This window comes from Ambystoma mexicanum, chromosome 2p (genome assembly GCF_040938575.1).
Source record: "Ambystoma mexicanum isolate Mex_15411 chromosome 2p, UKY_AmexF1_1, whole genome shotgun sequence".
Lineage (NCBI taxonomy): Eukaryota > Metazoa > Chordata > Amphibia > Caudata > Ambystomatidae > Ambystoma > Ambystoma mexicanum.
In genome coordinates this window covers 1111085919-1111112700 of record NC_090923.1, presented here as the reverse complement: position 1 = coordinate 1111112700, position 26782 = coordinate 1111085919, and the positions used below count along the sequence as shown (strand labels likewise).

The following is a 26782-nucleotide window of genomic DNA, read 5'->3' as shown; positions in this document are numbered from 1 at the left end:
CACTTCTGTGATTGGGAACCGGCGCCGCAGGGTCCTTTTTCTTTATTTTTTTTTCTTTATTTTTTTTTTCGGGTGTGCTGCGAGGGTGTCCCCACAAGAAACAGCTCACTGTACCACAGAGTATAGTGAGCGGGGGTGTTGCGGGGCCACCCCTGCAGTCTTTTAAAAAAAAGTTTTTATATACTTACCTACAATGCTACCACCAAAGGTTCGACCCTTTGGTGGTAGCATTTCTAGGTCTTTTTGTACATGCAAACATTAAGGTACGATAAAAACGTACAATACCACATTAAGACAAACGTTCTTGGACATCAATGCCTGTACACGGGAGAGCAGGAGATAAAGCTGGGAGCTATGATGGGGGTTGACTTTCAACCTGAAGGCAATCTGTGCTGTCGTCGGAGTGGGACTGGAAAGGGCATGATTTGGGAGACATTGGGTGAGCAAGAGGAGCCACAATATGGGTGATAAACTGCCAATCTGAGAGGTTGGAGCCTTGGGAGTTAAAGTGGAACGGGAAAGAGCTTGGTCTGATCCGAGTCACATTGATGAGTGTAGAGCAGATCCACTTCAAGGCCTTAAAAATAGATCATTCCTCATGTAGAGGAGGAACTCTGGAGGTACTCATTGTTGGTCATAAAATCAGGTCACTGAATACATTAAAGGCGAGGATCTAGGAGGTGGCTGTCTTCAGGATTTTACCAATAACGGATGATATTGATGGGGTAGGTATTACCCGGGACTGTATGGACATTAGAGGGATTTATAGCAGCAGGAAGTTGCAAGACAACTGTAAGGTCATGGGGAAAGACACCAGAGAACAAGCTGGTACCCAAGCCAGCTAGAAACCAGTTCCGGCTCGCATAATTGTCTTTAGTGGTGGTTTGAGCATCGGGAGACCTGTTCACCCATGGCTTTCAATTATTTTTAAAATTGCGAACATATGATGTGGCATTTATAACGCGCCTGTACACAAGTGTTTCTAGGTGCGACAAGACAAGGAGGGGGAAACAAATGGAGGACAAAGTAATGATCTTACTAGGCCTTGTGTCATTCTGATTGCGCAAGTGTTTTGCAGGGGAGCAGTGCCAGGTGGGGAAGTGCAGTTAACTCACAAGTGCAGCCAGCGGGTGGCTCCCAAGTGCAGAGTGAAGGGACTGTATGGTTGCAGATACAGAGCCTTAAGTGCTGGGGAACCTGGAGGCAGTGCAAGCGCAACTGGGCATGCAGGAGCCTGGGCCAGAGTTCAGAGGGTGACCACCAGGTGACCGGAGCAGTTCGGTGCATCAGCAGGTGAGAGGATGAGAGGAAGCGAAGAGGAAGGTCTTGCGTTTCTGGAACCAGAGGTTGTTCTGCTCAAGTTTGAGAGAGGCAGGGAGGCTGTTCCACAGAGAGGCCCCAGCCGAGGAGATAGATCTGCCCCCAACTCTCTTGGAGAAGCATCTGACCCTCAGAGTTGGAGGTGGATGCGCAGAGAGATCGAGAAGGAAGACGCTTGGAAGAGAAAATTGGAGGTAGAGAGCTCCCAGGCCCCAGAAAGCTTTGTGGACGATGCAGAGTGTCTTGAACTTGATCCTTGCAGCCACTGTGAGCCAGTGAAGAGATTTCGGAGCTGGAGAGAGACGATCCCTAGGCTTGAGGCCAAGGAAACGTCTCGCAGTCCTGTTCTGGATAAATTGTAAAGGTTGAAGAGTAGAGGCAGAGGAAGATTTAGAAAGAGGCTGTTGCAATTGTCCAGCCCAGAGAAGACCATAGCGCTGGAGACAGTGAGCTTCTGGGGGAAAGTGAGAACATATCTTCCAGAGAGAATGGTTTGATGCATAATGCATAACGAGGCATAAATTAGTTTTCCAAAATTGATGGGCAGAGTTTGCTAATAAAAAATGTTTGATTACGGACCCATTTCATTAACGATTTTGTACTAATATTGTTAATGTCACCAGAAGTTATTTGTACCCAAGACATAAAATGAGCAACAATACAACAGTTTTGCGTACTGCTGAAATAAGACATTAGTGAGAGACGGGGCTTGCAAATTCTTTAAACTTCAGCAAGACCTGCAGGTCGGTTAACTTAGTTTACTTAACCAACCCTGGAGAAATGCACTCGACCCATAGCTACGGAGGACAACAAATTTAAAATGCAATTTCTGTAAAATGGTGCATGTCACTAAAGACCCACTTTGTTTGGCACACTGCTGCCACCCAGAGGCCAGCCATGCATAGTGAAAGATTTATTTGACATTTACTGCAAAGTAAATGTTAAATAAAAGTTTCGAACATCTCTTACAAGTGCTACTCGCCCTTCATGTGAGCCATCGATGAGGGTCTGTAAAAGGTTAGCTGCATGAATGGACACATATAGATATGATAAAGGCTCGGAAGAGAGTTTGGCTAGCTTTCTCCTGCAGGTAGTAATGTATAATACAATCATAAAGCAAAGCAAGCGCTGGAGGCTAACAGTGTTTGGTATCGCAGTAGAGCTGTAGATGCACAGACTGGATGGAACTATTGATCAATACTTGGCTTAAGCATCTAGTTTGCATTGTGTTTTCATTATGTAAGAGGAAAGAGACTATGCAGGGTGGATTGAGGCAGATAAGTGGGTGTTAACCAAATTGGTTGTTTCTAATTGACCGAATGGTACAACTTGTACCATATGGTCGTTTGGAAACAACCAATTTGTGTAATCACTTCCAAACATGGGTTGCGGGGGTTTCCCCCGCTCCCCATGTTTGGTAGTGATTACCTTTTGGGAGTAGCAGGGGTGACCCCCGCTTCTGGAGGTCTGGTGACGGGGGACCTAAAAAAATAAAAACTGACCCTGCGGCGTCAGATCTGACGGTGCGTGGGTCAGATCATGCCTCGATTGCGAAAAGGTAAGTAGGGGCTGGGTGAGGGGGTTGTGTGGGGATGGGCGTTTGATTTTTTTTTTTTTCATTGGGGCAGTTTTGGCCGCTGCAAAATTGGTTTTGCAGCCGAATTTACCACTGTCCTTTGGCCGCAAACAGCTGTGCCACGGCCAAAACATATACATCCGATAAACTGGGCAAACTAGGTGGAATATTGTAGTTTGTGGTCCTCTCACTTTTCAGGGTACCTGGTATAAAGCAACAGGGTGATAATGTAGAATGTCAAGGAGTAAGGGTTCGCTCATGGGGTGCACCAGTTGCAAGATGTATGGTAACTGCATGTTACAGAACTAGGTTTGCCATCAACATCTTTTGACCATGTACATTTTCAAAAGTGTTCCGTCATCCATATGATGCATCTTCCCCAACAAAATGAAATATAATTGTCTCTAACCTACATTTTCCTGTAAAGCATGGAGATGATATTGTTTCACTCTGTCAATACTGTAATTATATAACCACTTACATTTTAGGAATGGAATTGCATGTTTGTTTTTTTTTGGACACATACTGGTCTTTGTCAGACAGGATATAGAATGCTTAATACAAGTATCCTCCCAATTACTTCTGTTTTGTAATTATTTCAAAAAGAAATTCTTGCCAAGCACTCCCACACATGCCTTTGGCACTTAAGAGGGGAGGAGATGATTACTGCTGCGCTTTCCATTAGCACTTGAAGTGAACAGAGAAAAGCAGGTGAAGAGAGCACAAAGGGCAAGAGAGGAATGCAGGGTGAGCTGTGCTTTCATTGAAGAGGCCTATTTAAATAGCTAACTTTGCTACAGAAGTGTCCATTTGATTAGCAAACCTACACAATTGCATTGTAAATTGCAATGCGACGCTGCTTATTTTATGCCTTGCATAAAAAGTTGCATACTGATTTCAAATGATAAAAACTGACTACTCCTCAAAATACATCCCTGACATGTACTTACAGACATCATAGTTTGTTCAGTTGCACTTGTGAGTAGCATATGATGTCCTGCATACTTTCTTGACATTCTGCCACCTAGCAGCCTTGCATAACTGCGAGAGCCAGGTTACCCAGAATGTTTGAGTATGCCACATTGGCTGGCTAGCACTGAGTCTGCCAGGGAGAGGCAGTTGGGATCTTACATTAGTCCAGAAGGTGGGTACCAAGGCAGCAGTAGAGACTTTTTGTTGGTCTGAGAAGGAGGCGCAGGGCAGCCGGCCGTACAAGGATTGGAGAGGTGAGCATACAAAGGCGGGATCTGTACAGAGCAGAGCCATAGAGTTGACAAGACATGCCCAACCTGGTCAGATTTGGAGGGCAATGGCATCCCAGGAGTTGTGAAAAAGGGGAGAGTCCTTGTTTGGAATGTCCAACCAGGATAACAAGGTTTGAGACCGACCAGATTATAGCTGCAAGAGGCGGCCATTCCTTAGCAAAGAGAGTTGAGAGTTGCCTAGAGGCTGGTAAATGGTTAGATGGTGAGACAGATATTTACAAGTGAAGCTTTCAATTGAAAAGCCTGTTCACTGTTGCAATCTTGGAGGTAGTGAAGGCAACGGGAAAGATGTTGATATCGTCCAAATTGTGCAGTATATTTACAATAATCTTGCAGCCACCAGGAAATAAGGTCTCAGCAGTAACCATATAGTTGGAAGAGAGCCAGGTCTTGGTGAGGCCAACAAAACGGGTATCCTACTCCTCAAGTAAGCCATATATGTTGGAGGCATGCTTACTTGATGCCCAAGCCTTGAGAGAACACTCACCTAAAATGTATAGCCAGTGGGCAGGGCACCAGCAACAGGAAAGTCCCAGGTGCAGGGGAAACTTTGAATGTGGGTATTTAAGGTCTGAGCAACAAAAAGCAGGATGGCAGCAGGACGCAGATGCAGTGCAGCTAGGAATGATGGACATAGAGCTGACTGAAGCGACTAGGGCTGATGCAGCCTTTTAAAAGTGAACAAGTACTTGTGATTGCCATAGGCCACGATAGTTCCATTATTGTAAATGTTGAGGAATGCATGAGTGCTCGGGTCAGACCTGAGCCGGATGTTCCATCTGATGTCCAAATTTCTCAGAGTACCATGTTCTGACAGTTTGGCCAGCAAAAATGATTACCAGACTAGTTGGTCATGCAGAACGATCATAATGTTTGTCACTTTCTCTCTGGAAGCAATGTTAACATACGTATGCTTAAAATGAATCCTACAATTTTATTTGAGTGTAGATTTTTCATTTTTTTCATGGCTAGCTTAGAGATGCAGCCAGGAGGATTGATAATGGTGAAGCTATTGGAGAAGGCGGGTGAGATTGAAGTAGCCATGGTGGTAGCATAGCAAAGGAAGATATCTGAATATGCGCAAGAAGTGAAAAGGTTCACAATGCATTGTTAAAGTGGGACACATGATATTGGCACCAGGGAAGAGCAGATAAGTTGCATGCACACAAGAAGTAGTAAATCAAAAGCAAATATAATGTACATACAGGTTACAGTAGATGCACAGTAAGGTGATTAGCCTTCGTGGGCAAACATGCCTACTGAAGAGATAAAGGAAACTGGGAATTCAGGGAAGAAGGGGCCCCAAAGAATGGGTTAGAACAGCAAGCACAATTAGATGGGCATGAACTACTTCAAGTGTTTGCACACAGAAATAGTAGTGAAGAAGCTGTATCCAGGCAGCTGCCCAAAAGGTTAAATATCATGCACAGGCAAAAGAACTGGACTACTTGAACCAGTAGAGAGATGAATGCTTAAAACCCAAGTTGCATCGCATGGTAGCATATTTAAGAAGAAAAAAGAAAAGCTGAGCCCTTCGTATTTGTTCCTGAAGCAGCATAAAAGCACAAAGATAAAGGTGATGCAGGACAGCAGCTAAATTCAGAAGTAATAGCAATGCTGTATAGAGCATAAATATAGTGGATGAGATCATAAAACACAGTAATGAGGTTGCTGTACAAGACCAGAATTGGCCTATCCGAGAGTCGTACAAGTATACTAGCTTAGCAGTGCCCAGTCAGAGGGCACCAGTGGGAGGTGTTGCAGAAGGGATAGCGAATGAGGAATAGCAAGACTCTGGCAGCCCAAAATAGAGTGGGAGTGGAAAGGAGCGTGGTTAACAGGTGATGAAAATCAGAAGGCCAATACCATTCAAGGGGTGAACGAACAGAGGGGAGGTGGAGGCAGGCAGCAGGACCTGAACAGAGGGGAGTGGGGACTAAAATGGAAAGGATGGGGAAGTTGGAAGTCAGTAAAAGGAGTAAGGAGAGTCGAACAGAAGTGCCACAGAAGGAATAAGCGGTACTCCTAGCTGGGAGTCGAAGCAGTCTAGTAGCAGAGTGACCTATGCAAGGACGAGAGCCCCTTTGCCGAGCTGGCTCGGCAAGTGTGCACAGCCCTCAAACCTTTAGAGAGTGTAGGGCCCAGTCCTAATGGGGATTACCCAAGGTGCTGTGGGTGTTAAAAGCATGGACGTCATTTCACCAAAATGCCAGGGGTAGCGGAAGTGATATCACACGACCCTTGACCCCCTGATGACATTGATGACAATCGACCCCACCCCGAAGTGATATCGTGGGAAGCGATGGAACACGACCTTTCACACATTGACAAAACAGGAAGTGGCATCACATAGCATTGTACACTACGAAAAATATGGTTACAATATCACTTTAATGTGATGTATATTTCATACAAGAATGGATCACCATATGTGTTAAGATCAGCGTGTTGCGACAATGAGACAGCTAGGTGGCTTGATGGAAATTAAAATGGGTCTTTATTCAGACTATTTCCAAAATGGATAAAAGAAAAGAATAAGCTTTAAAAATTGCTGCATTGTCCTTTCTCTATGCTTATGCTTATTCTCTGATCCTTGCAGGGGATCTGGTAAGGACTTCTGGCAAGGCTTCTCCTTCTAGTCCTCATACGCCCACCATCCTTCAGCAGCTCCTGATGTCCTGTCTGGTTCGATCTGCAACAAAACCAAGAATGAACACACACTCGCCTTCCAGTGTTGTCTTTATATAGGCGGAGTTTAACAGGCCAATCAGTGTTCATTTCCTCCTCCAGTCTATATAAACTCTCCCAAGCCCCGCCCCCTTTTCCCTTGAGGCATTGCAAGCTGTCCTCGACCTCCACCCGCTCCCCGTTCCAGTCATCTCTGACCAGGTGAGATCTTAGTTCCTTCCAGGAAGGGTTTTGGTGAGTCTCTGGAAGTCTTGTGTTTTTGTCCTGCTCTAGTATGTTATAACGCTGACTTTCATAATCCGCGATTCTCATGTGGGTTACAACTGCCGAGCAGCCGCAGGTTCCCCATGCTGCGGCAGCCCTGCCTCTCCCTGCTCGCGGTGCCTTGATTTCTCTGCCGGCTGTCAGAATCGAACGTCGGAGTCACTTCTAATTCACATGAGTGCGATGTTCTGACTCTCTTGTGTCCGCCCGAAGGTTCCATGTCTTTCATACCGCCGCCAGATTCGAACGTCGGCGTCTCTGCTACTTCGCAGAAAGTCTGCGTTCCGACTCTTTTGAGCCCGTCCTGGAGTTCCACATTACACTCCTCTGTCTGTGCTTCGGCTGGATTAGATAACTCCTGACCCCACCATTCCCCAACCAGATGGGTCTCGGGCCCCTCCGTGGTATAACTGACCCTCTTGACTGTTACATGTGTATAGGTCCATATAACCAAATTACTGTGAATGCAAGCAGACGTCCATGACCAAATGATAATGATGTGTTATTATATAGCACTTACGCTTAAGGTCTTTATATGGAAAAATATACACCCAATATCACACAACCTGTGTTGGTACTCATTTATTGACCTCAGATGGATGAATGGCTGAGTTGAGGCGTTTCAGAACGGACTAAATCAGTGACTCGCCCCCTGAAGTGTGCCTCAAATAAACCTTTAATGAGTATAGCAATTATTGTATAGAATTCCAGAAAGACACATTGTTTGGTATTCCTATTCTTTCTTATTTAGGGTCAGTGCTGAAAGTGTTAGACTTGTGGCACTCCTGTTCATATTTTTCTTATTTTTTTTAAGGGGCCTGAATAAGAAAGCCAGCCACTTCAGAAGTAAAGAGCAACATGGTGCTGGCCACATCACAGGAGCTTGCATTACAAAAAACCCCAAAAAAATAACCTTTTTTCTTTTTTGGGGATTTTTTTTATAGAGGTTGCAAGGGAGACCTCGGGTCGCAGTTGCGACCTCTGAGGACCCCTAAATGATGTCCCTGGTTAAAAGAACGACGGTTCAGGTCCAGAGCAAGAGTCTTTTAGGGCTGTGGCCATGACGTAGAGGGGCACCTGTCCCACTCTACCATTCCCCCCCCTCCATCCCCCTGCACGCACAACTGGCAGTTGACGAGGGACAGCCAGGAGGGGCGCGCGCCAGACGTTATGAAGACGAACGCTGCCGAAGAGGCGTTCGTCTGGGCATACTGAGAATATGAGGAGCCCGTGGCCAGCACCTGGCTGGAGCCAGCGTGGTCTCACACAGAGGAATTGGAGGAGTTGAATGAAGTTGGAGACATTGAGCTTGGCCCCTATCTGCAGCAGGGCTTGCCAGTAAAGCAGAATGCTTCCAACGTGGGAGACTCATAAAGAGCAGGAGTCTTTACCTGCTCAAGGAGTGCCGGGACCCCAACGGTGAGAGAGAAGCACTGTATTGACTGCACTATATACAGCAGGTCTTGACAGCCTAGCCGAGTGCCGCCAACGTGGGAAAAGTAGGAGTTTTGTACATGCTACAAAGTGCCAGAGAATCAAGTGGGAGGGAAGGAATTGCTAGATTGACTATCTTGACTACTTTTTAGGCAGCAGGGCCTGCATGGCAGATCGCCGCCAACGGGGGAGCAGCCATCAGAGTAGCAACCCTTACTGGTTCCAAAGTGCAGGAGTACCAGAGGGGAAAGAGGACTGCCAGAGGGGTGGTGTTGTGGAGTAACAGTGTTCCTTACAGAGACCATACTGTATGGTTAAAGTAAAGTGGGTGTGTGCTGTAAATAAAAACCTTAATCTGAACCTTAGTTCCACAGCATTGGAATACTTCCAATACACAAGCTGGTGCTACGTATGGCTCATTTTTTTTTGGTAATGCTTGTATTTATTTAAATGAGATTTGGTGTTTCTCTCAGCCAGCTGCAGGCATCGTAAACACATTTCTGAAACTCCCATTACAACAATATACTTCCATTGACATATTGACATGACTACCATCAACCGTAGAAGAGTATATTGATTTCTATGTCCACTCCACTGAGGCTCGCCTATTATGGATCACATGCCAGAAACCTGCATTGTCTCCAATGTTGCGTTTAGGAAATCCTAGTTTAACCCGATTATTAAAAGTTGTGCAGCTTTGTACTATGTCTGCTCATTTGTCTACATGAATTGGTTGTTTGACCTTTGTGTATAGCACCCAGTACATGTTAGGCCCATTACCTTTGCTCTTTCCTACAATGTGATTTTAGTATGCATTGTTATTTTGGTTTTATGGTAGGGTGCAATGCAATATCCATCATTGAGGTTATTCCAAGACCTAATGAATTTTATTTTTTAAACTCCTATTTGTTTGCCATATTGGTTTGCTGTAATTTTTAATATCCTCTCTTCCTGAAGGTTGCTGTGAAAATAATCGACAAAACTCAACTGAACTCCTCTAGCCTGCAGAAGGTAGGCATTGGTTTACGTTTTTTTTTCTAGATCAGTCAGATTGCGTTTCAATACTTTGCATTTGTTACTTTTTGAAAATTAAAAGCACTTGAGAGACCCACCCATGTTTGAAAGTATTTATGTAGTTGGTCTCAAACAAGGAAAATAGATTCTACCTTGAACTTTAAGGTATGAGAATCCGAATACATCCTATAGAAGAATGTGAGCATATGTCCTTACAAACCCTTGCTTTTGGAATGAATGTGGAATATTTATGAAGCTAGTCTTTCACATTAGAAATTGTATGATCTATGGAGTTTTTAGTAGCAGAGGTATGTAGATTTGTTGATTGTAGGTTTTTCAATACACAAATATGAGCTTAGAATTATGGAAACCTGTGCATTTGTGTTGTCTGTATAAGGAATGGGCGCTTAACATCTCTCGCAAAGCGATGTATTCTGAATGTCCATAGAGGTGGGATCTCCATGTATAGGAGTTTAGATGTAAATGTACCTGTGCTTGAGTAGGCTTTTTTCGTAGTTGCTTGAGTAGGCTTTTTTCGTAGTACTTGCATCCCAAGAGTTGAGTGTGGAAATTAAGTTAATACATTTGATACTCCTACGTCACGTCCCCTTTCGTCCATACTGCATGGGCGTCCCTCGCTAGGGACCGGAGACGGAACCTTTTTCACCAGAAAAAACCTTCTTCCCCTTTAAACTTGGAGGCGCGTGGGGCGCGCCCCTGATTCCGCCCACCAGCCTCCTTTTCCACGTCGACGGGAATGGACCACTTTCACCAGTGCACCTGGATTTGGCTTCGGCCTTGTAATAGCATGCGCTCTTCCCTGGATACTTTCTTTTGGTCTTAATCAGGTACTCTGTCCTCTGGCGCCACGCTCCTCCCTGGCGCATGTCGACCTCGGCGGCCTTCAGCAAGTGTCCAGCTTGCTAAGGGCTCTTCCCTACGTCCGACCCCCACACTCTTGCCTCCTCTGCCTTGGCCCATATCACGGCTGGGAGGGTTGTACCGCGTGTGATGCGTTTACACCACTCAATCTGAAGAACAGGTTAGCTCGATGGAGGGGACTCTTTGAGAAGTCGCCTACAGAGGCATGTACTTCGTCAGACACAAGTCAAGGCCCAAGGTAGGGACGCTTGTTTCCATCGCACCCTGCAAGAGTACCTCCTTCCCAAGGAAACGCCCGAGCAGGAGGAACCAGTCAGGTTCTCGCACCAGCACAGGTACCGAGGCTACTTCAGCTACTGGCCGTCAGGCCGAGTGGGTCATCAGATCCTTCCGGGAACAGTGCTGAGGGACCGCAAGGTTCTTTTACCGGGTGTCCATTCGAGGGGACACACCCTAGTACCGGACAGATGTCTGAAGGGACGCCTGTACGCAGCACTACCGGCAATTCAGCTGAGGGCAACACGCCTACCAGGCCCCGCCCTGAGGTGCAGGGTAGGTCTCAAGCGCTACCGCCAAGAGCCCTGAAGGAGGCCAGGCCCAACGAGGCAAGCACCATGACTTTGCCATGTGGCATGCAGCCCGACAAGATGCCCGCTTTTCCGATACCACCCCCTGGTGCGGAACAGGTTGGAGAACGAGTTTCAAGGTGGGACTTGTCTCAACCAGGCACGTGGCCTACAGTTTATCAATCAGCGTTGCAGGGCAGATTTACCCTGCGACGAGCAAGGCAGAGTACGCACAGGTCCCAGCAGCTGCCCACTACTTCATCATACTCCCTACGTCCCGTCCCCTTTCTTCCATACTTATGGGACTTCTCTCCGTCCTGTGGGACGGGACCAGAGCACTTTGTAAAAATCATCCAAAATGTTGCAAAAATGTGTCCTTCCTCTTTCTTGCGCGGGGCCGTAACCCCGCCCACCTTGGCTCCACCCCGCGCATCGCCCATCAGTCCTTTTCTCCGCTCGTTCGGGACTGGACGCACTTGCATCCGCGGAAGATTTTCTTTTTTCCTCTCTGGCTCTCGCTAGCGATCGTGTACTAGTCTGTCTGTCGTTCAAACTAGACTTTCCAGATTGTTCATCGTGTCCCCGACGCTTCGCGAGGGCGGATCCCCATCCTCCACCATTGGGACTCCTGTTTTTACTGCGATTCCCTTTCGGTCCGGGCTCTTCAGCATTGGTTGGAGCGGTGGGAGGAGGTGTTCCGACGAACTCCTCCTTCGCATTTTCAAGCGTTCATGGACGAAAAGAAGAGACGCCCAGTAAGTCCTTTACTTTTCAGAGCACCCCGGCTGGGAGACACCTTTCCGGGTTCCTAATAATTATACCAGAGTTTTCTCTAAGTGTCTCTGTAAGGGGCCTGTGGATACTGGAGTACATTCCGAGGCCCCTCCTGTGGGGGTCGCTTGTAGACCCAGTTCTACTGAGTCGTGTGGTACCAGAGCTTGCTCTGCGGCCCCTCTGTCGGCTTCCCTCAAAAATAAGACCGGGGTTCGCCCCAAGGCCGTGGCGGGGCTTGGTGTTTCCGAGCGGATGTTCGAGGCCTGTGCTGTAAGGCTGTTACCGGACCTGGGTCCGAGGTCCCTCGCACAGAGGCTAAAGTTACCAACATTTGAGGCATGGCAACGCTTTATCGGTGAAGGTTGTTTCTCACCGTTCCCGCTCTTGTGGCGACGCCAGATCTGTTGAGGGTGCAAAGAAGGAAAGTTCTTCTTTTACCGGCAGTGCCGAGGTCTTTCCTGGGAAGGCTAATTTGGGGATTGGTATGTCGCAGAAACATTCCAGGCCACATAGTACCGGCTCAGCCGAGGTTCCTTATGTTATGGCTAAAGTTAAGACCCCTGATCCATCGACGGGGACACCTGCCTCACTTCCTCACATGCCACAGTTCCCCTCAGGTGATGACAAAATGGCGCCCGTTCCCACCACGACCGCAGCGGCCATTTTGGGTGCTACCCCTACAACTATGCCATCGGCCTCAGGTGTAGGGCTTGGTTCCGTGGGTGAACATAGGGTTCCTTGAGCGCATCCTTATCGGCCAGTTTATGATTGGAACGCTCGGATGCCCCTTCCGCACAATGTTTAGTTGCCTGCGGGGTCGGCACCTTTGATTTATGTGGATACGTCGGTGGAGGGACCGGTGTGGCACCCTTCCCCGTTAAGTCCCGGGAATTGTCCTCCTCATGAGAGGCCTCCTCTGGTTCCAAAACAGTCCCCGGAGGTCGCCTTTTTAGGCAAATTTCAGACGCTCATGCGTACCGACCCCATGAAGGAATATTTCAAAGGGCTTTTTAGGGAGATATGTCTGCCCGTGCCTCTGGCCCCACCCGTTCCTCCGGTGGTTCTGCCCGCGCCTCCCTTGCCTACAGTGCCTTCCCCGACTCTTCTGCCTTTGTCCCCATTGTCCCCTGTGGACAAGGCAGCGGCCCACACGGTTCAGCAGGATCCTGACCTGTCGGATGACGCGCAAGGCGATCAGGAAAACAAGGACCTTCCCCGCTCTATTTGAGCTTTTCATGACCCGGTACTGTACATGATGTGCTTCTTGGATGTTCCGGTGCCCGAGGCACCCACTCCGCAGGAGGGCGTGCTTTCTGGGGCATTCACCCTGTCTCCTTTGGAGCGTACCGGCCTGTTCTTGCAGAAGGACGTTCTGGCTGAGGTCCGCAGGGTCTGGGAAAAGCCACACTCTGGACTTTTCGTCAATAAGAACATTGATGCATGATATAGGCTGCATTCTTCGGAAGAGGTGGCCCTGTCATCTTGTCGGCCCCCCTCATCCACAGTGGTGGCTGCGGCCACTTTGGAGTTCAGGCCTGCAGCATCCTCTTCCATGACGGCTATTCAGGTTCTGGGAAAAGAGGATAAGCTCCTTGACTCCCTTGGGAGAAAGATTTTCGGCAACTCGGTCTTGCAGCTCAGGCAGGCCAATGGCGAACTGGTGTTAGCGGGGACTAATATGCGGATGTGGAAAGGTCTGTCGGAGTTTGAGGAGTTCATCCCGGTCGAGAAGCTGGAAGACTTTAAAGCGGGATTATCCGACGCCAGGGTCTTGGCCCAGGATCTCCTGGAGGCTGCGGCTCTTCACGTAGAGACCTCGGCTTGGGGCATAATGCTGGGGGTTGATACCTCACGACAGGCATGGCTGCATGCAACCAAATTCTCAAAAGAAGTGCAGGACAAGGTGTTGGACATTCCGTTCAATGGTAAGGAGCTCTTTCATTCTACAACAGATGTAGAGCTGACCAAGACGAAGGATAGCACTCCGACAGCTAAATCCTTGTCGGTCCTTGTAAAGACCCCTTTCAAAACCCAGAGACCTTTGTCGCAAAGTCGACCCTCCTCTGGCTTTAGGGGCTTCCTAGACCGGAAATCTCGCAGAGTGGATACCCCTTCGGGGAATAACCGCCGGAGGCAACAACGGACTCGGTTTTTCTCCCGCTCCTCGGTCGCCTCCTCAGGCAACACCACTGAAAAACCTACAAAATGAGGGTTCTCCGCGCTCGCACGAGACCCCGGTGGGAGGACGCATTGCGTCTCATTGGGAGGCGTGGCAGACCATCACCGAAGACAGATGGGTCTTGTCAGTCGCTCAGGCAGGCTTCCGCTTACCCCTACCCCACCCTTCAACCTTCCTTTTCAGCTGTCGGGCTCGCCCTCCCTCAAAGCCGAGGTCCAGAAACTTCTGGACCTCAGAGCTGTAGAACCCGTTCCCCTTGGGGAGCGAGGGGAGGGCTTCTACTCCCGGCTGTTTACGGTGCCCAAACCCAACCAGGCTGGCCTGCGCACCATCCTAGACCTTTCCTAGTTCAATCTTTTCCCACCCCAAGAGAAATTCAAGATGATCACGCCCAGCCAGATATGGTCCTCCTTGCAGGTGGGCAATTGGCTCAGCGTGGTGGATCTTCAGGATGCGTATATGCATATTATGATTTGGAATCCACACAGGAGATATCTCAGTTTCTCTTTGGGAGAGGAGCACTTCCAGTTTCGAGTGCTTCCTTCCGGCCTCAGCTCTGCGCCGCGTGTCTTCACGAAGATGTTGGTGATTGCGGCCTATCTTCGTCTGCAGGGTATCCATGTGTATCCGTATGTGGACTGGCTCTTACGCAGCCCTTGCCCGTTGAAAGCAGCTGGCAATCTTCAGTCTCTACTTCAGCTCCTGTTCCATCTTGGGCTGTCGGTGAACTGGCGGAAATCTTCCATGACGGACTCTTGATTTTCCTGGGTTTTCGCTGGAACACTATCGACTGCATAGTGTACCTGATCGGGGACAGAATCGCGGATCTGTTAGCCACGTTTCGGATGTTTACGCAGTCAGAGAGCATGTCAGCCTGGTGGTTCCAGAGGCTTCTGGGCCTCATGGCCTTGTGCGTGTTGGCTCTTCCTGTTGCTCATCTCAAGATGGGGCGGACTCGGATGGCTCTTTGGAGTTCTTGGCGTCAGGCTGTGGACCCGGATTCCAAGCTGATAATAATTCCGGTTTCCATGAGAGTGGACCTGGAATGGTGGTCATCTCTCAGCAACCTGTCGGTGGGTGCGGGGTTCCTGAACCCAGCCCCTACGGTGACGATCACGATGGACTCCTCCCTCCTGGGCTGGGGTGCGACGTTGGATCCTCTTCAGGTCTCGGATCTCTGGTCGCCTCAGGACAAGCTCCTCCATATAAATCATTTGGAGCTTCTGGCGATCTTCCTAGCGCTCAGGGCGTTCAGACCGATCATAGCCAACAAGGTGGTCCGCATACGTACGGACAATGTGGTGTCGATGTATTACATCAACAAGCAAGGGGGAACCAAGTCTCCTCCTCTCGGGGACCTGTCCATCCAGATTTGGAAGTGGGCTGTGCTTCATGATGTTTGGCTGCTTGCAGTGCACATTCCGGGCCAGCTGAATGTCACAGCGGATGCCCTCAGCCGGCGGACAGTGGTCAGCTACGAGTGGGAGTTGAAGGCGGAGGTCCTCTCATGGATTTTCTTGCGTTGGGGCACACCGGTGGTGGACCTCTTTGCTACGGCGGTAAACAAGAAGCTTCCTCAGTATGCCTCCAGAGGGGTCTGGGAGCCTCCTCTCTGGGGGATGCTCTCGAGATTCCATGGCACAACATGAGAGCTTACGCCTTCCCGCCTCTGCCTCTAGTTCACCGCACAATTTAGAAGCTGAAGAACTCTGTGAACTGTTCCCTTCTACTCATAGCCCCGTGGTGGCCGGCCAGGTTTTGGTTCTCAGAACTTCAACACCTGTCGGTGTATCCGCCGATCTTCTTCATCAAGGGTAACAGCAGATGTGGCACCCCTCCCCACAATCGCTCAGTTTGGCGGCATGGTGCCCGAGTTCAAGTCTTTAGAACATCTTAACTTGTCTGCGGATAACATGCGTGTTATCCAGGCAGCCAGGAAACCCTCGACTAGGTCCCAGTACAGAAGCAAATGGCTCAGGTTCTGTCATTGGTGTTTAAACAGGCAGTTGGACCGAAGGGGGGGCTACAGTTGACACGGTTTTGTCCTTTGTATCCTTCTTAGCAGAGTCGGGTGTCCATGTTCTGTCATGCAGGATTTACCTTTCAGCGGTTTCCGCTTAACTTTCTACGGACCAATGCTCTTACTCTTTGAGTAACCCAGTGGTTAAGAGGCATTTTGCAGGCTTGACACGCCTCTATCCCCCAATTCGTAGTCCGCACCCGTCGTGGGATCTAAATGTAGTCCTGACTGCGTTGTCATAAGCCTTTCGAGCCAATGGCCACGGTGGACCTCAAGTACCTGTCCTGGAAAGTGGCCTTTTTGGTCACTGTTACGTCAGCAAGGCGGGTGAGTGAGCTGCAGGCCTTGTCGGTGGAGCATCCCTTTTTGGTCTTTCACAAGGATAAGGTAGTCCTACGGACGAATCCTGCTTTCCTGTCGAAGGCGTTATCTGAATTCCACCTGAATCAGTCGTTCTCCCTGCCGGTCTTTTTTCCGAACCCTACCTCAGAGGCAGAAAGGGTTCTGCATTGTCTCGATGTCAGAAGGGCTCTTAAGTTCTATCTGGACAGAACATCCAAGCTTAGGAGTTCCTCTCAGCTGTTTGTGGCTTTTGGTAACCCTCAGGGTAAACAGGCATCTTAGGTGACTATTTCTCGGTGGATCGCCGCCTGCATTACGGAGTCATTCACCGTCCAATGCTGAAGCCTCCGAAGTGTATTCATGCAAACCTGGTGCAGGACAAGGCAGCCGCGGTTGCTTTTCAGAAATATGTCCCCTGGGAGTCCATCGCTAGGGCAGCTACTTGGGCCTCCCCATCTGCTTTTTGTAAGCATTATTGTCTTGACATGAGCTCAAGAGCTGATGCTCAGTTTGGTCCTGGTGTGCTGAAGAACCTGTTTCAGTAAGGGGTATTTCCATCCACCCGTAGTTCCTGTAAGGAGTGCTTGGGAATCTCCCATAAGTATGGAGGAAAGGGGACGGGACGTAGGAGTATAACCAGGTTACTCACCGTAGTGACCACCTTACTCCTAGTCCATAGTCCCCTTTCCTCCATACGCCCGCCTGCCGTCCCCTCTAAAAAGGTTCCTCTGTTATTGCTAATAGGTCTTAGACCTGGCGATAGAAAAGGACTGATGGGTGATGCGCAGGGCGGAGCCAAGGTGGGTGGGGTTACCGCCGCGTGCCGGACCCCGCGCAAGAGAGGAAGGACACATTTTTGCAAAATGTTGGATGCTTTTTAAAAGTGCTCCGGTCCTGTCCCACAGGACGGAGAGATTTCCCATTAGTATGGAGGAAAGGGGACTATGCACTAGGAGTAAGGTGGTCACTACGGTGAGTAACCTGGTTAATACCACCTACCAACCCCACCAGCCGGTGAGGACCAGAAAGGTTCCTCATGTTCATGAGGTCTCCTCAGATGGGGTCCATCCTTCGGGATGTGAATGGACATGCTCCCGCCGGTCCCACCGCCAGCGCCCATAGTCATTCCTCCCGTGGCTCCAGCGCCTTACACCCCCGCTCAGCCCCTGCTGCCCATGCCGGGTCCTTCGATTCCATCTTCCCTGCCTCCCACAGTTAAAACGGTTCGACACCAGCCGCCACAGCAGCCACCGGCTCTGGTTCCTACACAGCAGCCCTCGGCGCCCAGCATTCCTCCACCCTCACTGGACCAGCCCGACACCCTGGTGTACACTGACGAGGGGGAGGACACTGACACGCCATCCTCAGCCAAGGCCTTTCATGAACAGCTCTCAGGTTTGGCACAATACTTGGGGCTTCCTCAACCTGAGGTCGAACAACCGGAGGCGGGTGTCCTGGCCGAGGTCCTCACTCAATGCCCCGCGGCTAGAATGGGGATGCCAATGCAGAAGGACATTTTTTCCTTGGGCAAAAAGGGCTGGCTTAAACCCCATTCGGCCCACCCTGTCAATCGGCGCCTCAATGCCAAGTATAGGCAATTGAAGGGCGATTCACTCTTGCTGTCGGCACACCCTCAACCACTCTAATTGGTGATCGCTTTGGCGTCACTCTACTTAAAGCCTCAGTCGTCTTTGGCCACCTTGTCTTCGGCGTTTCTAGGCAAGGAGGAGATGATGATCTTGGAGGCTTATGGAAAGGTGTATTCCAATGCCTCACTGCACTTTCGTCAATCCAACGCAGACACCATGCTGGCAGCCATTAATCAGAGGTTTTGGTGGGAAATAGCTGACTTCCTTCCAGAACTTCCAGTGCAGAGCCATGCACATTTCAAGGCGGGGCTGGTAGAAGCTAAATTGGTGGCGCAGGACATCATAGTGTCCACTCTGGGGCACATTGACACCTCAGGCCGTGCCATCTGTATCGCCATGGACATGAGGACTGCCTGGCTACGGGCTACCCAGTTCAACCCTGATGTCCAGGAACGCATATTGGACCCTTCCCTTCGAGGGTGGCGACCTTGTTCATTCCACCACTGATGAGGAGCTAGATAAAAAGAAAAACAGTTCCCTAACTGCAAAGTCTTTATCCTCACGAAGGCCACGCCCAAGGCATAGACCCAGTCACATCGGGTTCTGGGGTTTCCAGGAACAGAGGTCGAGACAGCCTGACCGTTCTGAGTCAGCACCGGTGCAAACAGCAGAAGGGGGGGGGGGCGGGAGGGCTTCTTTCAGACGCCCTCCTCTGCCCCAGTCTCAGAGGGAAAGAAGGCATGACGCGCCCCTTCGGATCCACGTGTCTCCGGTGGGGGGCAGGCTTGCCCTTCCCACACAGTCCTGATGTCAAAGGTTTGCGGACCCCTGGATCCTATCTGTAGTTTCGACAGGGTTACCGTCTACTGATTACCTCTCTCCTCCCCTCCCACAGGTTGGGACGACAACTCTGCTGGCGGAAATTTGTTTGCTCGTAGAGAGCCAGGCAGTGGAAGAAGTCCCAGCCTCCCAGTGAGGCTTGGGCATCTACTGCAGGATTTTCACAATACAGAAGAACCAGGCTGGCCTGAGAGTTGTGTTGGACCTTTCCTCTCAGAACCTCTCCCTCCCTCTTCAAAAATTCAAGATGGTTACATCGGCACTCATTGCGTACAAACTGTGCAGGGGAGACTGGATGTGCTCCATAGATCTGAAGGACGCCTATTTACACGTCCCAATTTGGCAGCCTCATCGGTCCTTTCTAGGGTTCAGGATCATGGTCTTCCATTTCCAATAAAATGTTCTACCCTTCGGTCTCAACTAAACCCCCAGGGTCTTTACCAGACTTATGAATGCAGTGGCACCCCTCCTCAGTGCCGAAGACCCCCATGTCTAAACGTACCTGGAGGTCTGGCTCGTCCGGGATGAGATCCCGGAGGCGTTTCACCACACTTCCTCTGCCCTTATGATCACACTCCACGAACTGGTATTTTCTATCAACCTCAAGAAGTCTCTGCTGCAGCCTACACAGAGCCTGACTTTTCTGGGCCTCATCTGGGACATGAGCTCAGACTTTTTCCCCTCAGAGCGCAAGATCACGGCCATCGAGAGGGCCACAGGTAATTTTCTCAACCTCAGGTTGGAAATGGACACATGCCGCACATACCTGGCAGCCATAGGAGCCTACAGGAACTCGGCGGCGGAGGTCTTCTCTTCCTCCAAACCGGTGGTTAAACGACATATGGCGGGCCTCACCAGGCACTACCCACCCATCAAGAAACCACACCCTCAGTGTAGTGTTCGGTGCCCTGGCGCGCAAACCTTTCGAACCTTTGGCGTCCGAGGATATCAGGCTGGTCACCATTAAAACAGCTCTCTTGGTGGGTCTTGCGTCTGTACGCAGAGTTGGGGAAACACAGGCACTAGTGGCTTCTGAACCATACACTATCTTTCACAGAGATAAGTTGGTCCTGAGAACACACCCACCGTAATGACTAATGTACTCGTAGTCCATAGTCCCCCTTCCTCCATACGTCCCACCATCCTCCCCCTTAATAAAACTGGTGTCATTAGGCAATGGTAATATTGTCGACTCATCTATGGGGGACTGAGGAGTGGCGCCGGTGGGTGGAGTCAGGGGAAGTAGGTTTTTTTTCTGGTGAAAAGGGTTATGGCTTCCGTCCCGAGCAAGGGACGCCCATGCAGTATGGAGGAAAGGGGACTATGGACTATGAGTACGTTAGTCACTACGGTGAGTAACTTATATTTTTCTGTCTACCCAAAGGTATTTGGAAATTATTTTGTTACTGTACAAAAATGTATGCAATGCTTCAGAAACGTTTTGCCTCCAAATTGTAGCTTCCTCTCTGGTATTGGAGTATGCTCAGGTACGTTTAAAATCTTGTTTCAACTAAGTAATGGCATACTTCCTTGCAGCCATTACTTCTGATGGGGAATCTGAAATGTAGGCTTTGCAACCCCAAAAACATTTATTTGTTTAACAAATAAGGTTATGATGAGAAAAATACTCCTCTGAAGGCCTATGGACCACCCTGAATGATGATACCGAAGGTTATTTTCTTTGATCAACAAATATTTTGGCTGAATGTTGAAGTAATTTGATCAAAGGATAGTCTTTGCATTATAAAGAAATGCCATTGAAACAAAATCTAACGGTTGCATAAATCCAACACAAAACCAATTTAGGGAAATCCTTTATTTGCACAGCACTCTGTTCAGAAAAAGAGGAAGTCCGTCCTCCCCCCTCATCCACTACTCTGGGCACAACAATTGTCTATACATTCTTGATTGAATAGTATCAAATTGAAGGGAGTGGACGTTTTCTATGATTTAAACAAATCTAACTTCTAATTACATTGGGTGTTCCATTCAAACCTAGCCACCCAATGCTAAGCCCGAGCGCGCAAAGGGCATTGTTCAGGTAGATATTACTGCTGTTGAGCTGTTTGGCTGCTTGCTGTGGCTTGGCCAGCAATCCAATCTGCTGTCTGTAGGCTGCCCAACTCGACCAAAACTAAGGCATCATTAAGAGGAGCTGCATGCCGGAATGAAGTCGGCTCCCGCTACTCCGGATCTTCAAGCTACTGCACTGAGAACTCGACTCCAGGTAAGGCAAAGATTTGCATCACTCCCAGAGGTAAATGGGAGTCTGGAACATACACTGAAAACATCAATGCTTAAACAGAGCCGACTACCCTTCTGCACCAAAAAGCGCAAGAGTTTATCTTTGGGGGCACATTTGGCTAACACGGAAATGGGAAGTCACCAATTGTTGTGCTTGGATAAGGAAGAAAATCTGCGGTTGGCTCCAGTCTCCTGATCTACCCATGGCTTGCACTATTCCTACTGCAGCAGAGACTTTAAATCACCCACTTCTAGCCCCTGTAATGCCCAAGCCGTCCGATATACACGCAGGCCAGGGGAAAGTGGCTGAACAAATAGTTGGTGTATCAGACGAAACGGCTTCAAGATATGGCTCTATACTTTTGAAGAAGTCTGAAAGAGGGCTGGATGAACCTAGCATGCCCTCGGGTGTTCCCCCTGAGAAAGCTCTGGACAATCGGAGACCAGGCATCGAAATTGAGATTATTGAGCCAAAAAGTGAAACTGAGGCGAGTGAGAACCCGCCTAGTTCGGAATTACTCCCGACTGATCTTGGTGAAAGCCAGTACCCCTCAAATAAGACCGATGGTGTATTAGCCGGAAGTTCAAATTTGACTACACCCTCTCCTGGTGAGGGCATGATAGACCTACATGACCCCCCGGCAGAGGGGAGAGCTGAATTGAGATTAAGCGAAACGACAAAGCTACCCATAAAGGAACTCAGTCATGCCACGGAGCCTCTTAACAGTACCACTAGGGAACCTCAATTATTAGAGGCATCATGGAGGCCAGTGGGACGTGATTGAATTGGGCCAATTGGAAGAAGTCCTTCAGGACTCTACCGCCTTGGGAGAAAAGTCACAACATACTGACTCAACGGAGGCAACCTCAGTAATATTTGATATCTTCCAGCCATATAGGGAAGACTTTTCAAATCAAGATCACAAGGAAAAAAGCTATCAAAAATATAACCAGATTGATGAAAGGGCTACGACTACAAAATTCTGACGAGAAAAAGGGAGCTTACATCTAAGTGCCCTTAATGAAATGAATAAAATGCACCCTACCCCTGTGCGCAATGACAAACCAGTCCAGAGAGAATCGGGAGGACGATTCTATCCGGAAGACTTAGTACCAACGTAAACTTAGATCGATCACCAGCCAGCCTGGCCAATTCAAGTCTAGCAAATAAAATCTTGCAAGATATAACCATATTGACGGGGAAAATCGAAAGAGAGAAAAGAAAGAGCTTCTCCCTAATAAACGAGAGAATGGCAGCACTGGACAAACATCAAGCCGAAGGGAGAGCTTTTGGGGTGGATGACTGTCATGATAGCAACTAAACACCAGAGGAGTCAAACATCAATGAAAATGACTCCAACACCAACCCCCGAAGAAGGAGATCCATTTATGCAAGATGAACCACGGAAAGATCCAATTTTAAAAGTACCAAACTATGAGGATCAAATAGAAATAAAAATGACCAAGACACCAGCATCGGAAGACGCTAGCCTGCGCCCAGGAGAGCCACTGAATGAACTATCATATGGATAACAACTGAGGCCTGTAAACTTGGAAGAGAAAAGGATATGGAGCACATTCAAAAAGTGGTCATGGCTTTGCTAAATATTACACTGGCCCCCTTTTTAAAACTTTACGAGGTGATTAAAGACTCAGTTCAAGAGGTGATTACCAGCAACACACAAATAAGAGGCAAATGTACAAATGGAAGCGTCTTTGCAGAGTTTAAATAGACGAATAAACAAAGAAGCAGAATTAACACCACTCTGGCAAAGTCGCCTCAGTGAGCTAGCAAGAAGAGACGCAAATGATAAATCCCTACTGATGGAAGCTGTCCTTGAGGACTGCAAATGGATGAGAAGTGTACATAAACAAACAATGGAGATCTTTTGGGAATAAACCCTAAAGAAGGGAAAGGCCCAATGAAACAACCAGGGCAACAGTGCACACCTCAAACAAATAGAGCTACAACTTGAGGATGTGATTCTGATCCCTCCTGGGGGAAAAAGGGAGAGGATAAGTGATCCGACCCCCAGCCGGCCCCAGCTCAGCCAGAGCACTCCAACTTTGCAATTTTTGCAGGAGGTATTTCCAAGGAACAGGCCCACCAAAAGGGGAAGGAGGACGCAAAAAAAACAAAGGGAAAAAAATCAAAGAATGAAGCTCTCAAACGTAAAGTAAATGGTTCAAGAGCATTTCTGAGGAATGTAATAACACCGCCCAGAATAGAAAACATACAGTGTGCAAAGAAGTCCAGAAGAGAATTGACCATGAGCGAGTTAGATAGCATAGAGACTGATTGAGAAAAAGGTCTCAAAAATGCGGCAACAGAGGCTAAACTGGAGCAGTCAGCGAATTTAAGTGATTTGATTGAACTCGTGGACAATATCGGCGATGAGGAAGGTTGCGAAAGCATCAGCCTATCGGAATTGCAAACGATAGATAACTGGGACACTGCTGATCCGGCCTTTAATCCCAAAGATCGTAAGAGTGAAACCCCAAAGAGAGACCATCCCTGAGAACAACGGGAAGACAGGCAGAAGACAGAACCACTGGAAAGAGAACCCGTTAGTAATACTGAAAAATAATCTGCCCAATTCAGAACCCTGGAACAAAAAAGGGAAGAGCAGGACAAGAAAGAGATGGAAACACGTAAGCAACAGGGAAATCCCCGCCCAAATCAAAAAAATGACAGCAATGATAAGGAGCAAATTGAAGCCAAGAAAAGGAAAGTGTCCCCCTTACCATCTCTGAGGAAATCTATTTTATTCAAAGGATGTTACCTCAAATTAGAAACCACAGCTAATGGCCCTAGATGGGCGGTGCTGGACAGGAGCTATGTGATGGAGTTCTGCAATCAAACTGCAGCCTTAAGCACGATATCAACTGATGATATAAAAATAGTTGAATTCCCTAGGGAACAGAGGATGGACCAAGTCCTACTACATCTGACTGCTAACAAGATCAAGCAGAAATTATCAGCGGCTAGTGACCTTAAAAAAATAAAAAATAAAAAGGGCTTTCGACTTGAGATCTGGGTGATGACTTTAAGCAAAATAAACCAAAAACAATGAAAGAAAAGAATCCAAAGAGGAGATTTCAGTACATAATAAAGAAAACGCTACTGGAAAAAAGCGCAAAAAAAACAGATCTGTCGATGAGATGGCCCCAGAAAAGGATGAAAAAGGAAAAGATGGAGAGAAAAACCAAAAAGAAAACCCATCAATAACAAAAAAAAGTGACAATACATTGAAAACCCTGAGATTTACAGTGGACAACTCAGAGAATCCTAAGAGGATGAAAAGTAGCTCAAATAAAGCAGGAAACAAAGTTAACGATTGGTCATGGATGGCGAGCACCCTGAACTCTCTAGGGCCAGCAGAGACCCGTCCATTGTGCCTCATGGAACACTAGAGGATTTAAACACCTGCTTTCAAAAGACAGCTGCTTCTTGGCCAAATATGACCTCATCTCGATTTAGGAATCCTGGTTGCGCGAATCTCCAGTGTGTGAGAGCTATGAAGTCTATCAACCCGTCCAGAAAGGGCCCTAAGGGAAGACCATTCAGAGGCCTTACGATACTAAAGAAAATGGATAGCCCTTTAAAAGTGCTAGAACATTACACCCCAAATCCATACGTGCAAATACTGAAAATAACATTCAAAGCGGAAGAAAGGGAAGTGCCGGAAAAAATGATTCTGATTAACACCTACTAGAGTGAAAACATGCCTAGGCCGATTACCTATCTAAAATCAATCATGGACACCATTGATAAGAGTGAAATGGGGATCTTTTTCCTTTTGATGGAGGAAAAAGATCAGCGGATACTATTAAATGGGGATCTAAACATCAAATTGCTAGATAAGGAGGGTCAAATCAAAGAAATAGAACAACTATTAGGAAAAGAAAAAACATGGATGAAGGAAATGAGAATCCGTGATATGAGGATGCTGAAGGGCCAGGCGAGAGGAGATCTAATTGGTGCTAACACATGGCACAGTGGTAAATCGGGAGCATGTCTAGACTATTGCTTTGTAGGAGGGAACACGTTAGCTGGGATAAACTCATTCAAAATAATCAAACAAGCGATAGTGACCACTGTCTGCTGGCAATAGAACTCGTTTGGGAAATGAGACCAACAACAGGAGGCGAAAGAATGATGGAGACAGAGGTCTCATGGGGAAGAAATCGATTGAGGATAAAAAATCGGGCGACCCCAAAATTGGTGCAAGAATACAAAGATGCCACAATAAAAGATGAAGAGGTGGTTGAGTACAAATGGTTGTTGGAAGCTTTTGTGGTCAAGCATGATTCAACTAAAGCTAAGCAAATAAAAAAAAAACATGCATATGACAAACTTGTAGTTGGTAGACGAAAACAATATAGAGCGGACCTCATATGTATAAAAAAGGACAACAGGAGAGAGATGAACTCCTGAGGAAGCGTTGGCAAACATATAAAAACTGGCTGCGTTCAACCCGCTACTAAAGAGATGCTGAACAAATGCTAGCCGCAATATCCACAAATACAAGAAGTACGTGGGACCTACTTAACAGGGACCTCAACCAATCGGCAATAGGTGTCAACCAAGTCTCAGAGGAAAATTGGTTTCAGCACAATACTGCACTATATGCAGGGAAAAATGAGGAAAGTCACTAAGGTGAAGCCTGACGACATCCCATGGGCCCTGGATTTTAATAGGGACGATATCCTAATTCTAATCAAACTTAGTACTTCCAGGGCAGTAGGCCCAGACGGCATCTCTAACAAAATGCTGAAAGAAAACTGTAAAGAGTGGTCTGATCTAATATACGTGCTATTTCAACAAATAAAAAAAGCTGGACAAATACCAACCACGTGGACAGAGGCCTACATTGTACAGATTTACAAAAAGGAGATCGGGGAAACCCCAGAAATTACAGGCCGATTGCGCTATTAGACTAAATTGGCAAGTTATTTGCGTCCCTTCTACTAAGGGACCTACAAAAATGGGCATCTCAGGCTAAAATCTTGGATGAAAGGCAAACAGCCTTCGTAAGTTGTGTTGGTACCGCCCTGAATCTATTCCTGATCAACCTGTTGAAGGCAAAGGCTCTAGAGGGAAAAAAACGACCTACTTGGCCTTTATTGACCTCGAACAAGTGTTCGATGGGATAAATAGAGAGCGCCTGTGGTCAAAAATGAGAAACTGGGGGTGTCCTACGGACGGAGGGCTATCTAGGAAGATCAAAATGTCGCAGGGAATAAAACAGGGATGCGCGTTAGCCACTTTCCTCTTTGTCCTATATATGGCAGACATGAAGATCACCCAAGATCAGATCCGCGCCTTCCCTCCGAAGATGAATGGAACCGAGATACCATGGATGCTATATGCGGATGACGGGGTATTTGTAGACCAGACACCAATAGGACTACAAAGACGGATCGAGGCCTTCAACAAATACTTAAAAGATAATGACATGAAGATCAATGTCAAAAAATCTATGATCCTAACCATGAACTCATGTCGTCGAAGAAAAACTGCAGGGAAAATCCAGACGTGGTCTTTGGAAAAAGAAAAATTGGAGGAGGTGGAAACTACAATGTATCTTGGGATAATGATAAATAAAAACTAATGAACAGGCACATTAAGCATTAATCCGGGAAAAACTAACCACCCTGACTAACCAAGGAACATGTATACATCGTAGATACGGCAAATTTTCCTTGACGCCGATAGTAACTTTTTATAAGCAAAAAGTTGTGGCCGTAATCAGGTATGGAGCGGAGGCACTATTAGCCTTAA

At 47.9% G+C, this 26782-nt stretch overlaps 1 protein-coding gene across 17 annotated transcripts in view; it reads left to right on the top strand.

Annotated features, from left to right (window-relative positions):
• MARK2 (microtubule affinity regulating kinase 2) overlaps positions 1–26782 on the top strand; it is a 1484563-nt gene that overhangs the window by 499733 nt on the left and 958048 nt on the right. For all 17 annotated transcript variants that reach the window (XM_069645125.1, XM_069645124.1, XM_069645120.1 and 14 more), the window contains exon 3: positions 9505–9558. In XM_069645125.1, the coding sequence (XP_069501226.1) occupies positions 9505–9558 (54 nt within the window). The remainder of the gene's footprint in view (positions 1–9504; positions 9559–26782) is intronic.